This window comes from Psammomys obesus, unplaced genomic scaffold (assembly GCF_907164565.1).
Source record: "Psammomys obesus unplaced genomic scaffold, mPsaObe1.curated_primary_1811, whole genome shotgun sequence".
Classification (NCBI taxonomy): domain Eukaryota; kingdom Metazoa; phylum Chordata; class Mammalia; order Rodentia; family Muridae; genus Psammomys; species Psammomys obesus.
The window spans coordinates 1,878,885-1,895,731 of NW_026588752.1; the positions used below are offsets into that span (position 1 = coordinate 1,878,885).

The 16,847-nt window shown below is 40.5% G+C and overlaps 1 protein-coding gene across 1 annotated transcript in view; it reads right to left on the bottom strand.

Annotated features, from left to right (window-relative positions):
• The window catches only part of Rbfox1 (RNA binding fox-1 homolog 1), a 2,133,674-nt gene that overhangs the window by 48,900 nt on the left and 2,067,927 nt on the right, over nt 1–16,847 (bottom strand). The window contains exon 13 of the mRNA XM_055604373.1: nt 3,275–3,355. Coding sequence (XP_055460348.1) covers nt 3,275–3,355 — 81 coding nt within the window. The remainder of the gene's footprint in view (nt 1–3,274; nt 3,356–16,847) is intronic.

Here is a 16,847-nt window from a genome sequence, read left to right on the forward strand (position 1 = left end):
GTGTGTGTGTGTGTGTGTGTGTGTGTGTGTGTGTGTGTGTGTGTGTGTTGCTTTTATTTGGTACAGTTTGGTGGGTTTTGTTTTGTTTTTTATTTTGTTTTTTTGGTTTAAGGGAAGTTTTTTGTTCTATTGGGATTTTTGCTTGCTTGGTTTGTTGTTGTTTTTAGAACTTAATGTAGGGTGGATAGAGAGGGAAAGAGGATCTAGAAGGACTTGAGGCAATGAAAAAATATGATAAAAATATATTTAAATTTAAAAATTATTTTAAGTAGTAAAAAAATACATAAATGGAGAGACCTCCATAATATAAAAAGTCAGTTTACACAAGAACAGCTCACAAAGTCTAACTTCCATATACATTTTTTTCGGGAGCATGACTGTCAGTCAAAAGTGAGAAATACACGCATTTTCAAGGTTAAAAAGGACACCCTAAAACATTGCTAAGAAGTAAGGAGCCTCCACTTGAAAGAAGGGGCAGGATTTCAAGAAAGACTGCATGATTCAGGCCTCAGAGGCAAGAGAGAATGGAGTTCTTCGCCCTGTCTGAGTGTGACCTGAGAGGAGAGGCGCTTGGACATGTGGTGGGATGCCTTTAGAGCAGGAGCCACGGCTTTCTTCTAGAGGGTGTGTTTTCACCTGGTGGGAAAAAGAAAACCTGGATGAATCTTGCCAAGGTGCCATCCTTCTGCAAACAGCCGGATCAAAAAGCAGTGAAGAGAGGACGCCTGAGCAGGGTGCCCAAGGGGGCATGAGTAACCTCTCCATGCAGCTAGTGGCTCCCTCGCTCGGACAAAATCCTCACAGCTCGCCAACCCAAATACCAGGCAAGACTGTCAGTGGAAGAAACTAGGTTGGGCTTCTTCTAAAAATTAAAAAAAAAATGAAATTAGCTATTAATTGCTTCCTTTAAGACTGTTATAGAAAAGGGCATTGATTTTAATATATTTGAAAATAATTGCTATAAACCTGAAGATTCAAAAATTGGGGCAACAGATTAAGATATAATTAAACAGTAGCATATGAGGAGGCCATTAGCATATTTTTTAGAGGTCACATGGCTGATCCGTGACAATAAGAAGTTGAGAACTGTGTGGGTGAGATGACTGATGTTACTTAAATTAGGAACTAGCTAAGCTTCTGTAATATATGTGAGGTGGTAATGTCACCACATAGCCTAGCATTGCGTGAATGCTTAGACACCGTTTCTGTAAGAGACATTTTGTAATAGCTTAGAATATCAGGAGCTTATGATGAATATCCATTGAAATAATATAAATATAAAACGCGCAGTTTCTTTAAGACAAGTTCTCCCTATGCAGCTAAGGGCCTGGCTGGTTTTGAACTCAGGACACACTTGCCTCCCTAGCTCCCTAGTATTAGGACCAAGCCCATGTCTTCATACCTGGCAATAATACATACTTTCACTCAATTTGGTTTACATTCCTTAGAATATGGGTAAAGACAGGGTCTGACCTATGGCTTTAGTTTGCTAACTCCTGACATCATTCCCCCCAACAGAGAGTTTGTGTGATATTTCTATATTTGATGCATAAAACATACCCCCAATTTACTTTAGAACAGCTAGACAGAGTCAAATTAGTACTTTTTGAGGTTGTGTCTATTTGACTTCTGTAAATAATACGGAAATATGTCACAGGAGTATACAGAGCCATCCTACCCAATATGTTTACTGACTGCTTGCCACAGGTAGCTAATTAATGTGATGACTCCAAATGATTAGTGTTCCTGAGACCCTCCCAAACTGTTCTGTAGGACATACATATAGAGAGCTTGTTCTGGGAGTTCTGCAGACCAATAGTTAGTTACACCATTCATCAACTCTTTCCCCAGAAAATAGAGAAGTGAGAGGGGTAGGTGAGTGAAAAGAAGCAGATTTTACTGTAAATGGCTCTGAACATTGAGGAAGTCACCTGGCTCCAGGTCAGGTCACTGCCCTTAAAGCCCTCGACTCCCTCACCTGTAAAGCAAGCAGTATAGCACCTACCTGGAGCAGGTATGGAGAAGGCTAACATCTATGGTGACTCTCAAGGGACAATTTACCTCAATTCAGAAAAAAAAAAAAAAAAAAAAAAAAATACAGAAAAAAAAAAAAAAAAAAATCCACTTCTCAGGTTTAGAATTCCATTAGGCACAGAAAAATACTCCCCTCATTTAACCAGTTCAAAACTGAGTTTGAACATGAAATAGCTGCCAATCTCCACCTTTTATACTCCTAGCATGTTACAGGATTGTCACCATTACAGTTTGGGTCCCAAGTGACCTCTCTAGTTGGTCTCATTCTCCTACTCTGGAAACTGAGTGTCAGGTTCTCCCCGCAGTGAAGATTCTCCTTCCATTCATTGTTGTGACTACCACAGATCTCCACTTGAATGCTACCCTCCTTGAGCCAGTTTCAGTAGCCCATGGCCATCTCAAGAACCACAGACTCAGTTTTGTACACCAACACTAAAGAGGGCACATTTGCCAACTGAGGAAATCTCCCAGAACTACATATAGCGCCTGCATTAGATAATAACTAAACACTCAGTCCTAGCTAAAAGACAGAAGAAGGTGGCCCAAAGGGTCTAGGTGTGGCCTTGGTTGTACAATCTGCTCTAGAATCAGGTAGGGTGCTTCCTAGGCCTTCCATCCAAGCTATATGTAGTCTTCTGTCCCTAGGTCTTAGTGTCTATATTTAAATGTGCATGTATTTATATACATATATACAATTTAACCAAAGTGTTTTTGTACTGATGTCTTCCAGTTAAATATGAAAAAACAAAATATTAATATCTCCTTTTACTTTAGCCTCATAAGTCTTGCAAACAAGCCATAAGCTGACCATAGTTCCCACTGAGAATTCTCCATATACAAAGGGACAGAACAAGACGCCTGCTGGGTTATGGGGTGTCTTTCATATTTACCATTAATTTGTAGAGCTATGATCATTGCAGGTAATTGCCTCTAGTTTCCCCTCCTCCCACAACCTTTCCCACCAACCAGAGCCCATGTTCCATCAGAACAGTCAGTCATGACAGTTTTAATGAAGAATGGCTGGTACATATCTAGGAGGTGAGATGACGGTGAATGGGAGCAAGCAGAGGGAGTTTGATTTTAAGGTAATGGTGAAACAAACATGCTCATGAAACTTCACTCCATCTTGTGAAGAGGATAGCCTGAAGGAATTAAAGGAGCAGTGGAGACTTACATGGCAAGGGAGATGAGCACACTCATACATATCACAGAACAAAAAGAGCCACAGCTGTGGGCTTACTTGCAGATGTATATACAAGTGAACTGGGGCCACTGTACATGGAAGATCCCTCCTGGTTGGCCTGGCACAACAGCACCGTGCCTACAAGAGAGAGAAAGAAAGAGAGGAAGAGATGGTATCTGGTTTTGGGACAGCACACTACATCTGAGAGCATGGTAACACAAACAAGAAAGGCAGAAAATGAAAACACAGCCACATCTCAGAGCACAGGAAGCCAAAGAGACCAGAAGAGACCCACCCACTTCCACAGCACCCCAAATACATGCTATGCCTTTTCGCAGGAAGCTTTAGCTAAAGGGTCTAGTTAATGTACAGCTCAATTTCCATACAAGCAATGGGAGTGGTGTAGCGTTCTCAAAGGGGTCCTAAGAAACTGCAGCAAACCCATTCCTCATGTCTCTGTAAGCATCCCCTACGTAAATTTATTTGAACATCAAATAAGAAAAAAATACACAAGAGAGACTTTGGAAGAGAAGTGGTATGAGTGGGAGGAGAAAAAGAAAAGGTAATAGAAGAACTGATAAAAAATATATACATGAAATGTCATAATGGAAGCCATTATCATGTATAATTACTATATGCAATTTAAACAAACTTTAAGAATATCAATAAGAACCAGACAGTAGGTTGGACTGAAACACCCCTTTGCTTTGTGATCATTATAAGTCATTGTGCCTCTCTGGTCCTCACTATTCTTATCTGAGAAATAGGGATAAGTATACCTACCTCCAAAAGATGTCCATGGGAAGGGCTGACATTTAATAATTGTTCCACAAATGGGAACTCTAGGTATTGATTTGTTTAGAGGCAACTTTTCCTACCCATCCCCTAAACTTTCACTTGGTGGATGAGTTCTTTAGGGAAAGGGTGGAAGAAAAGCGATGAAGAAGAGAATCCTTGGTACTCATCCCTACGGCCACTTCTGGATGCATGCCCAGTGCTGTGGGAGATGACTGCTGACCTCCTTGCTTCAGGTTGCATCCCAGCAGCTCCCTGCCTCCTGCTGCAGTCTGTCACACTGACCTGAGGGTAACCAGGCACGGCAGTGTGGGGTTGCTGCTGCCTGAGGTAAAGGACAGAACATCTGACTTATCCTTGTAAAATGGAAATTTACAGCAGGGAGGAATGATGGAGTCCTAAGACATTTGCTTCTTCTGTACCATGCTTTGAACTACCCACTCACATCAAAGATAACTGGCCTGAGGCCTCTTTGGGGTGTTAATTTGCCTCTGCTACTGCTGTTAAACTCAAACCCAAAGATTGCAGAGAATGCAAGGGGCTTGGTGTGCATGGAATAAACCAATGAGGGATGCTGAAAATACCTCTCTGTGGTTTCTGTTCATTTCCCTGATGGGGCTGGGTCAACTTTCCTCACTTATTTTGCTACTGGAGTAGAAATGCCATCTTTCATGAAATGAAGCCTATGTCACGAGCACACCTCAGGAGTAAGTCTCCCTTGTGGAAGGTGTCTATCATACTGTCCTACATTCCACTAAAATCCACAGACATGTAGTTCAAACTCCCAAGTGTCATTTGGGCTCCAGAAACAAGAAACCTGACTGTCCTGCTTGCCTACTCACCACCCAACCCCTTCAGGTTCTAACAAGATACATGATACATCAGAGGGACTCTAGAAATGCTACCTTAAATTCATGTCCACCTTCTCTCTGTGCTTCTCTAGAATTTGAAAGTTATTTCCAGGTTAAAAAAAGGTGTGTGTTTGTGTTTGTGTGTATGTGTGTGTGTGCCATCAATCAACATCAAGTATCTTCTATATTCTATTTTTCTCTATCTTACTTTTGAGATGGGGGCTCTTTTGAAACCTGAGATCACCAATTCAGGTAGGCTGACTGGCAGGTCACTGAACTTTTTACCTGTGTGCTGGAAGTCTACACTAAGGCCCTCATGGTTCTATGACATGTATTTCATCAACTGAGCTATCTCCCTCATCCCCCAAAACAAAGATTTCATTAAAATCTCAAACCCTTCTTCTCTTCCCCTAGTCACCATGTCTATGAAGCATATTTTTGTCATACAAAAAGATAGCTTGCATATATCACACCTGTCTTATCCTTGGACCTGAAAGAGAGCCATCCATCCCTCCTCGTTTGCACTCAAAATTTTCCTGGCATGAGAATGAATCCATCTTACATGGCTTGATAGTCAGTATAGTAAGAACTGGTGGGCGCCTGTCCTGATCAGCTTTTGCTGAACTGATGGTTTCTCCTTTCTACTTCATTTAAATTTATCATCATACAAGAGCTGTGATATGGTCTAGTTGGACCTTCAAAACATTTCAGGTTGCAGGTAACTGGCAAGAGACTAAAGAGCAAATGCCTACAAGTGAGGAGGGAAGAGTTTTAAATTTAGCCCCTGGAAGGTGAGCTACCCACCAGGACAGGCAGTTGTGCCAGCAACAAGTGTAAAGCACTTATGCATGACCTTGCCATGGTGGCAGCCCATCTGACTTTGCTCATCACTGAGAGTCATACAGAGAAGTGGAGCTTACTATAGGACACAGAGCAAGCTACCTTTCTGAATCTCCAACATGAAGATGCTGGCGGGTAGATTTTGAGACCCTTCCCCTAACGTTCTCTCCTGTACATCCTTGGTTAAAAATCAACCTTTAAAACAAGATCTGAAGTTTCTTGGTGGAAGGTGTACCAAAATTTCAAAAAATGAAAATCATCTAATTTTAGCTAAAAACAAAGTTAAAGGACATTCGGTATCTTCTATTAACCCCCCTGAGTCAACTTTCAATATCCTTAGTTCAGTGTGTAGAATTCTACTGGGGGACAACACAAATTCTAAGTAGAAAGTTGAACCCTAGCAGGGTTTATTGAAGCTCTCTTATCCTTCTTGGACTGTGGATCCTAAGAAGTCAACCTAGAATCATTTCTTTCATACTCTCTTAGCAGTGAAACAGAACAAAACAATCTTTACACAATGATTTTGACCTTTTGTAAAACAAAATCTATGCTTGGTCATAAGACTTAGGTTTTATTTTACCTAAAAACATCCCCTAATTTAATTTGCAAAGTGCTTATAGTGAGTTATCTTCCCTCTTTGTGACCTTTGTTTAAAGGAAAGCCTTAAATTCAATAAAAACCCAGCAACAGAGGGGACCAGGGCAGCCTCCATGGGTCTCAGGGAGAAGGCTGATGAATGCATATTTGTTTTTAAAAGTAGGTCAAGTAGCTAATAGGGTACAAGCAGCCCTATAAAGACTGTTTACAAGATCATTGGAAGCACTTCCCAACACAGCATATAGATAGCCTCATAGCGAGTTCCTTGAATTCTGTCTTTTCCAGCCCCTAACAGAGACCACACAACTATCGTGAACCAGCAGCAAAACCACAGGTTGCTATTTCTACTCTTACATATCTGATCCTCAGCTCATTAAGCTCCTTGTAAGTGAAGAGTAACAGTGGGTCTAAATTATATTCCTACCTAGCCACTCTATAGCCAAGACAGACATCACTAATCAATTTTAATATTATCAATTAGTTTGTATTGTCCTGGAATGTCCAGAATCCTTCTCAACATGACTACTGGCAACTGCTGCCATTTAATGTGTGTTGGTAGGGAGGGGAAAACTAATTCCATGCTCTCCATGCCCTCAGGGCTAAGTTAAATTAGATAAAATTGGCCATTCTACCTCTGACAGGGTCGGGTATTTATAATTGCATATGGTGCCACTCTTTTAAAAGTTGGCTTTTCCTGCCTCCCTTCTGCATAGTTTAAAAGTGACCTCTTCCAGTCCCATGCATCAGGAGTGAATTAATTACTCCCTATTCATAGTCTTATCATATTCATTTTAATTCCCTGGCAGATCCTTTCCTTATTTACATATGGCTTTTACTTGCAGAACCCTCCCCCCAAGGCAGGGCCAAGTCATGCCTACCATTTTATCCCAGTACCTAGTGATATATCTGACCCTGGGCAGGGACTAATGAGTGGAGTTGAATTAGAACACATTTTTTAAAGACTTTATTTATTTATTTAGTTATGCTAAAAATAGTGCTTTCTGCAACCAACCTCTCTGAGATGTACCTTCTACTGCCTGATGTTTATGGTTGAAAATTCATTTGCTTGGAGCTTAAATGAATTCACAAGTTATCGCTAAGATGCCCTTCTCTTTCTCCTCTTTCCCAGGTTTATTGAGGGGGGTGGTGTGCTACGGCATGGAGGTATTAGACTTGTTACTAAGCTGAATACGGAATTGGATTTCTGTAGGCCAGAAAAGGATATAGGGGTCTTTGTCTACTGTTTTCCACCTTATTGACTGGAGGCAAGGTCTCTCACTGACCTGGAATGTGCCCCTTTTTACTGGGCAAGGTGGCTGGCTACTGAGCTCTTGGGGTTCACCTGCCCCACCCCAAGTTCGGGGTGATAGGCAGGTTAAGCTTTTAACCTGAGTGCTGGGGATTCATCAGGTCCTTATTCAGGACAATACATTCCCATCCCCTTTTGTGGGTTCTTTTAAGATTGAATCACATGATTAGTGAACAGCAACCCTAGCCACCAAGTCCTGGACCACTGATAACTACAGTTGGTCTGCATCTGCAAGGAGACAGACCTCAATCTGAGGATGACCAGGCCCTGTTCCAAAGCCTGTCAACCATGTGCAGAGTTCCAGAAGCTTCGACATCCCTAGTTCTGGGAAGATGCCCACATAGGCCATCTCAAGTAGGGCTCTATCTGGGCGAAAGGAAACCAGTGGGATGTCTGAAGTGACTTCAACCCATTGCTCATCTGGACAGTTGCCCTGTCATTGCATGTGTATGTGGCTGGGGTTGGGAAGTTATTCATGACCCTGGCACTTCAGCCTGGAAAGGACATGTCCTTTCACAGATAGGAAGGAGAGTGTCAAAAGGTTTAACCCTGCTGCTAATCACTAAATAAACAACCTAGACTCAAACAAGCATATACAATGATTTAACTTCATAGCCTTTGCACAGAGAACTGCTCTTCCCAGGAACCACTGCTCCTCCATCACCACCTGTCTCTTCCCAACACTTCTCTTCCTTCAAAGAATTGGAAGTACATCCTTTATATGTCTTTCTCCATCTGCTTCTACTTGAATGAGCATCTTTCCTTTGGCTGTTTCTAAATGGGAAGGGTTTATAATTAAGCCTACACATCCTTCCATTCCCCTGGATCCAGGAACCTAGATGATGGGCAACTTGTGACCAAAACTCTGGCTTCTGAACAAGTAGCAGGCAACACTTCTGAGCAATAAAATTGGAGGAGGATGGGAAGGAAGAAATAAAGGTCATTTAACATGTAGGGTCAAAGGAGTAGAGGTCCCTGCCAGCATCTCTTTGAATGACTATGCTAAGTTACTGGATTCCAAAGAGAAAGGAAACAAAAACAAACAAACAAGAGGGGCTAGAATGATAGTTCAGTCAAGAAAATGCTCACACTTTTGTGAGGTTTTTAGTTCAGTCCCCAGAACCGATGTGAAAAGCCTGGAGTGGTGTGGCATGTGCTTGTTATCCCAGCAGGAGGGTAGAGTGGGGAGGCAGAGAAAGACTCCTTGGACTCATCTGCTAGCTAGCCTATCTGAATTATAGAACTGCAGGCTAATGAGACACCTTGGTTCAAATAAACAAGGTAGATCATAACTTAGGAATGATGCCTGAGGTAGACTTCTGATTGACTTTCCAAATGCATGCAAGTATAAATCACACACACACACACACACACACACACACACACACACACACACACACATATTCACACAGAAAAGGGATATTCCGTATGCCTGGCCACTAGGAGTAACCAATTCTTTTTCTTACCCCATGACAAATACATTTGAAAGGTGTTTTTTGCTTGTTTAAACATATGAAACAAACAGATACCTGGGATGCTCTAAGGCCAATATAAACAGTGGTGGCCCCATTCTAAAAGGTTTCGTGTATCACATACTGTCTCAAATACATCCACAAACCTCTACTATGTTAAGTCACTCAAGCACAGAGCTCTCTGCTGGCCTCCTCAAGGGTTGTCTCCTGTCACTTGGCCTAATAAAGTATCAGACTGTAACAAGGTGTGAGAGAGGAAGGCCATCGGCTGTGTGAGTGCAAGAAGCTCATTGCCTGAGCTCAGGTTGCTCTCTTCCTGGGTTCATCTGGGCAAAGATGGGGCTGTAAGGATCAGTGTTCAGTCTGCAGGGATTTTCAAGTGCACCAAGTGACTTGCTGACTCTAGAGGCTATCTCTGGATCTCATTGTTTTGTTTTTATTTTGAACACCTAACGTACTATCCTTCCTAAAATGCACATGAGCAGAGACAAAGACAAACACAGCAAAGACAAATAAACAAATAAATTAAAAATGGTTCAGAGCACCAACCTGGGCCTATGTAGTCAGCTATATGAGTCACTGGGTTTAATAAAATTTAATATGCTATCTCAGGACAATTTTCATTATATACTTACAGCTGGCAAGAATGGCTTTATCTCTCGGCTTTCTGCCACAACAGGCAAGACTGAGACACAATAGTAATCATTAATGCCAGAAATATTTTGATTTTGACTGGGGAGAACAATGGGAGGATTTGGAAAAGTTGGACAAGGAGAAAACATGATCAAAATATATTGTGGAAAAAATTAAATAAAAAGAGAAAAATATACATGTATCCATATGTGTTCACATATATGCAGGGGTGTATATATGTATATATGTATATATGCAGAGGAAAACCCACAAAATGTTGGGAGTTGTTTCTTAGGCACCATCCACCATATTATTTTTTAAAAATGAAACAAGTTCTCTCACTGGCCTGGAGCATGCCTAGTAGCAGAGGATGTCTGGCTAGAGTCCCTGTAGAGATCTTCCCGTCCTCACCTACAGCATCCTTGAGATTATAAACACACACCAGTGTGCCTGGCTTGTTTAAAAACAAAATAAAACAAAACGAATGAAACTCTTGGTGTTTGGAGACTGAACTGAGGTCTTACAGGGTAAGTACCTTACCCATGGAGCCATCTCCCCAGCCACAGAAAAAAAAAAATTCTGTATTCGTCATTTGCCAAGGAATGTTTACCTGCCTTTGCTTATATCTAGTTAAGAAGGTCCGGGAGTGGTGGTAGTTTAGACTTTTTAAAGGAAAAAAAAACAACAATAGAAACAACAAACAAACAAATAAAAAGTCAATCATGTATACCCCTCCCCCAAATCCTTATTTCAATCAGGCAAATTCTGAACAAAAAGCAGGTTATTTGGGCTCCAATAATTATTAAAAGCTTTAAAAATTAGTATAAAAGTAGAAAAATGATCCCAAGAAAACAACCCAGCTACAGGCTCATGAGAAATGGGGGCCCTCTGTTGAAATAGAAACCCTCCAGCTTCTTTCTATATGGCACTGGACTTTGGAAAAGGGTGGCCACCTCATGACACAGGACTTGTCACTGGGGTACCTTGGGGCTTCTGACTCTGAAGGTCTGGGTGAAGTCTGAAGACCTGAATGTCTTAGAAGATACCTTGTCATGGAAAGACCACACTTATTGTGAATGTTCATAAGAAATGTGTTCCCACATCTTCAGGACACTAGATTGAAGCTTTCTAATCCATTATGGGGATTTAATATAACCCAAATAGATCAAATAGGATCAAATAGGAAAGTGTGTGTCCTTCAAGACCTCACCCCATGGGAGTCTACTGCAGAGGTTCAAAATTTTGCATATCCAAACAAACTCAAGCACATAAAGATTCTGATAGGACAGAAGTCTGTCTTAGTAGATCTGTTCCAAATATGACCCTTCACCCCACCTACCACACACATCTTGTCTTTTTGTTTTTTGAGAAACTGACGCTGGCTGTTTCTATAAGCTATAACCTCCAAACACTATGTAGCCAAGAATGACTTTGAACACCTCACCTTCCAGCCTCTACCTCTTAAGTGCTGAGATTTCAGGCATGTGCTACTACACCCAGTTTCTGTAGTACCAGGGCTTGAGCACCAGGCTTCACGAGTGCCAGCCAGGTAAGCAGCTCTGTAGAAAACAGTGCAATATTATTTTTTTCTGTCTCATCTATTACATGGTAGACAATTGTCTTTGTTCTGCAACCTGGGGAAGAGTAGACTCTCCTAGTACCAATTTCTCTTTGAACTGTGGAGGTGGCTGCTATTCATTTGCTGACTACATGATCCTGCAGATGGCCCTGCAAGTTTTCTGTTATTGAAGGAATTGCATGAAATTACATTACACAAAAACCCGTGTGGTCCAGGAGTTCATAGCCTGACAGTCCAAGGGATGATCTTCAAATATTACAATTGGGTTAATGAGACTGTATGGGTGGGATCTAATAGAACAAGAGTGTTATTCTTCTGCTCAGAGGCAATTTGGATACTCTTTCACAGAAGGAAGACCACAGGAATTTACAAAGATGGCAACCATCTTCACAAGCTAAGAAAGGGGTCCTCAAAGACTCCGACCCATCAGTGCCTTATTCTTTTGCTGTTAGCCCTCAGAATTTTGAAAATAATCTATTTCTGCCAATTGCTACCCTGTCTGGGATGCTTTCTTAAGTCCCAGCAAGCTAGTTCACATAACAGTCTTCTCACAGACCCTGTCATGAAGTCCAATGAGACACTTACCAGCTTGTCCTTCCTTGTGGCATCTTACCATCCTTAGACTTCTGCTAGACTCAAAGGTCTGGGCTCTTCCCATTCAGTCTCTGGGAGAACAGACTGTTTCTGATTGACAAATGAATCCAGAGCCAGAAAAGGCTGTGGATGCTTCTGAAGTCACATGTTTTGAACCTCAGATTAACATTAAGCTAACACTACCACAGTTAATATCAAAAATTCTTATAGCAGCCCAAAAGATGAGCTATAACAGTACTTCCAATACAGGGTTATTTACATTATCTGGGCACAGATGTCGCTGAAAAATGTTGCATGTATACATAATTCTTATAAATCAAAATGCTTTTCAATTTTGCTAGGAGATTTCCATATTTAAAGGGGCCCTGAAGCAAATCTATTCCACAAATAATCCTTCAACTTATTTTTCTAAGTTTTGATTTTCATAATATTCATAAACAAATGCATCATTTCTTATCTTTCTTTTCACTTTTTAATTTGGCACAATTTTAGGCTTTGCACAAAAGTTACAAGAACAGTTCTAAGATTCTGTTTACAATTTCCTCCCTGATTATTTGAATAACATTTCAAGTGACTTTCTCTTATTTACCTGTTCCCAAATTTTAGGCTACCTGTGGTTTTAAGGGACAATGCTGAATTCAATATGAGATAAAGATTGACAACAACTCCAGAAGCTTCTTGTGTACACACATTTGTGTGTGTCTGTGTGTGTCTCTCTGTGTGTATATACATATACACTGTGTGCACATACACAAGTGTATGTAGGCCAGAGGTCAACATTGGGTGTCTTTTTCAATACCTTCACATTCTTAATTTTTTCAGAAAGGGTCTCTTACTGCCTGGAGCTGACCAACAAAGGCTTGGCTAAATCCTTAGCAAAGCCAAGAATCGCCTGTCTCTGTCTTTCCAGTGCTGGTCTTATAAGACTCACGTTTTCCTGGAGAGCACATTACCAACTGACCTATTTTCCCAGCACCCAGAAATTACTGAGTAAATATGCAAAAGCTCCAATTATTCTTTCATCTACCATATGCCCCTTAGCAACTTGTACTATAGGGACTACTAGCTAGGTATGATGGCATATGCTTATAATCTCAACACTTGGAAGGCTGAGGCAGGGGGATTATGAATTCAAGGCAGACGTGGGGATACATAGTAAAACCCTGTCTCAAGCACAAAATGGCACTATGTTCATATCTAATTGTACCCTTTATGATATTGAAACAGAGAGATTTAGGACCTTGCTGAGAGTAACCTTGATTTGTGGAGCTAAATGCAAATGGTGTCAAGCACATTCCTCAACTTGAGGTTTAAATAATATTCTTCAAAACCATGTGTCAACAAATTATCTAGTCTTCGGTAAATCTAGCCACCACTGACTTTTATTATGTACAAGGTAAGACTCAGATATTCACAATTGAAAAGAAATTAACGGAATACTATTGTTGACTAGTCAGCTGGTCTTAATCACATTTTAGTATCTATTAATAAAGTTTTATTGACTCATGGCCATACTCACATACATATGTACAGTGTACTATGGCAGGGAGTGGAGACTTGGCAGGAGAAGCCAGAAGGCCCGTAAAGATTGAAATATATGTTATCCACCTCTTTTCAGAAAAGATTTACAAGGCAAATTTTAAAAAGATTTATTTATTTATTATTTATACAGCATTCTGTCTGCATGTGTGGCTGTGCTCCAGATCTTACTATAGATGGTTATTAGCCTCTATTTGTTTGCTGGGAATTGAACTCACGACCTTTAGATGAACAGCCACAGTCTCTAACCCCTAAGCAGTCTCTCCAGTCCCTACAATATGATTTTTTAATGTCCTCCTGCTGTTTGGAGTCACATTAACAGAAACCTTATCTAAATATTCCCTAGCCTTTATTCAGGAAGCTGACATGAAAAAATACTTCTGAAGACGTTATTTTATCAATACTGGCCAAAATTTATTTTTTATTTTTTGTTAAAAATCTTAGGACATTATTCTGTTGTTGTTTGTGGTGGTGGTATGTGTGTGTATATATGTGTGTCTGTGTGTACGCGTATACTTGTATACTTCACATGTATGTGAAGATCAGAAGACAAACTCAGGTGTTGTTTTTGAGAAAAGGTTTCTCACTAGCTTGGGGCTCACTGGCTAGGCGAGGTTGATTGGTTGTCAATATTCTGCCTGTCTACTTCTCCAAAATTTGAATATAATAGTACTATAATACCTGGATTTTCTTCTTACATGGGTTCTGGGGGTTGATCTACGGTCCTCATGCATTATGGGAAAGTCTTTATTGGCTGAGCTACCCCTCTACTCTCTGATGACATGAATTTTAAAATAGTGCCTCACAATTTTTACTCACTGTTCTAATCTGTGTGCCAATGGATGTGGTCATGGAGTAGAAATGATTCCATAGAGTCTTTGTATACTGGGCTACAGCTAGATTTCATGGACACAAGGGCCACATACAGGCAGGGGGAGGGGGTTACCCAGAGCCATGCATTTCACATGCTTCATTGTCTGGTGATTCTTTTCCATTTGGCTGCTATCCAGCAGGTCTGCGCTACTACCTGAGGCAATTCTCCCAGCCAGCAGCTGGAGGTAATGCTGAGATTTCAGGAACTCTGGAGCTCATCTCAACAGCAGCCCAGACAAGAGAAATGAGCAGACTAGTTTTCAGGTCCTGTACCAACTATGCTTTATTTGCACTGTCCCTCTTTTGCTAAGAGAAATAAAAGGCAAAGAAATGGAACTTTCAGAAAAAAAATGGCGTTTTTCAGCTTAATCTAATTCTGACATTCAGACTCTTTCTCTCTAAGTGCCTACCTCTCCATAAGACGCTTGACTTGTTGTAATCCAGGTGAGTCTTCCTAACCCGAAGATTACCAATAGTCACTGTCCCCATAACACTGAAGCTATCTTTAGGATTGTGAGGTTGTGCTCTGGCTGGAACACATGATTCCCAGCCAAGAGATGCTCAGGGAGACCCCTAGTCACATCTAAGAATCTGCATTAGGCCTTGACATCCAGCACAGGACATCTCTGAACAGGATGGATCTTTGGTAGATAAGAAAATTGCAGGACTGAAGTAAAACAGAGGAAGGAAACAGAGACTGAAGAACTAATGAACTTTTGAGATTTGATAGTATAACTTAAAGGAATAAAAAAGCAAACAACCAAACCAAACAGCAACCATAAACAGGTTTCAAAAAATTTCCACTTGGTTTTGTTTTCTGGCCTAAATGACTGTAGGCTATTTGACTTTGGATAAGTAATTAACTATTTCTAGACCTCATTCCCTATATCTGTAAAATAGGGATTAAATTGTTTAGCTGATTAAGTAATATTATGTTTGGGTCAACTTCATGAAATTGCTGGGCAAATAGTTTCTGAGTGATCACATGGATAGCAATAATCATAATAAATATTAAGAGTCTTGAACTATGACATTGTGGGAACTAGTTTGTTCCTTTAAGAAAATGGCAGCCAAGATTATCACTATGCTAACCATAATAAAACCAATGACAAATACTTTAAAATGGCAATTCATTACAAACCTTTAAATGTGAAGGTTTGTCTGTGATAATACTTCTCTGGCTTAGGGTGTGGAAATGAAAGTCCAGGCCACCCTGGTCTGTGGTCTCTCATTGAACACTCCTCCTGAGCAGGAGAGGTTCCCCATGCCTCCTCTTTATATTCCGTGTGCTATCACAAGATTCTATTTTAGGGTGCTCCAGCTATTTTTTGGAAATGGAGGAGACTAACATCTTGAGTTTCCTTCTTAAGAAAAAATACATTTCACCTCTGAATCTCTCAGAAAGCAACTAGATATAGTTACTTAAATATGCTTCCCAGAAACACACACACACACTGGAGAGAGAGCAAGAGAGAGAGAGAGGGAAAGTGTGTGTGTGTGTGTGTGTGTGTGTGTGTGTGTGTGTGTTAAGTATGCACTTTAGAATAAAAGCAAATATATTTCAGGTAGTGAAAATTATTCGCAAAAATTACAGAGAACTATTAATAACATACAGAGTTCCAATTTTTTTTATATCAAAAGCACATCAAAGAAACAGCAGAAAGACGCAAAGAGTGGCTTCTTTTATTTTCCCAGGAAAAGCATCAGTAATATTGGGGTGTTTGTGCCTTAGAATGATAAAGTGCTTAATATAATGATGACTGTACATCGATTAACCTTTGCATCAGATTTGAATATGTAACCCATTAACTAATTTAATCTCTCAAACAATAACAGCCGCTGGCATTATTCTCTGAATAATCCTTGCTTAGTTTCCATAATGGTATACAGTTAATGAAAACTCCATTAGAATGTTGCATGCAGCATAATTAATTCTGGCTGTTTTCTTTTGGTGTAAATAGCTAATGTAGATACTGAATTCTGTTTTCCATTGGCCTTATTAATTTTTCATAAACCAATATTTTGACTGTAATGGGTTGTAACAGTTCCAACAAAGTTTGAGAAACATATTATCCTAGCAATTTTGTTCACCCAAGTGGGATGGTGCCTTGAGTGAACTGATTCTTCAACACCATGACATGGCACCAAGACAGTCCAGGGTGGGCGTCTGGTGAAACGACTCAGTGTGTAAGAGCTCACATTGCTCTTGTAGAGGACCTGAGCATGGTTCCCAGAACCCACTTCCACTGGGCAGGGCACAAGCGACGGTTCCTTCAGTTCTAGGCTATCTGATACCCCTGGCCGCTGGGCATCACCACACTCAGTTGCACATACCCTCCCCACATACACATAACTTGAAAAACAAAGAGTTAAAAAGAAATGAAATAGTTTAAATTTGCAGAACAGATAATTAGCATAAAGTGTGTAAAATAGACCAGTCAATTTGAGTCTACTTAGACAACTTAGTTAGTTGGACTTTTTTTGAAAAAATACTTAATGTGGTAAGTCAAGAGCACTGAATAGTTTATAAACAAAAGGGCAGTGTAAC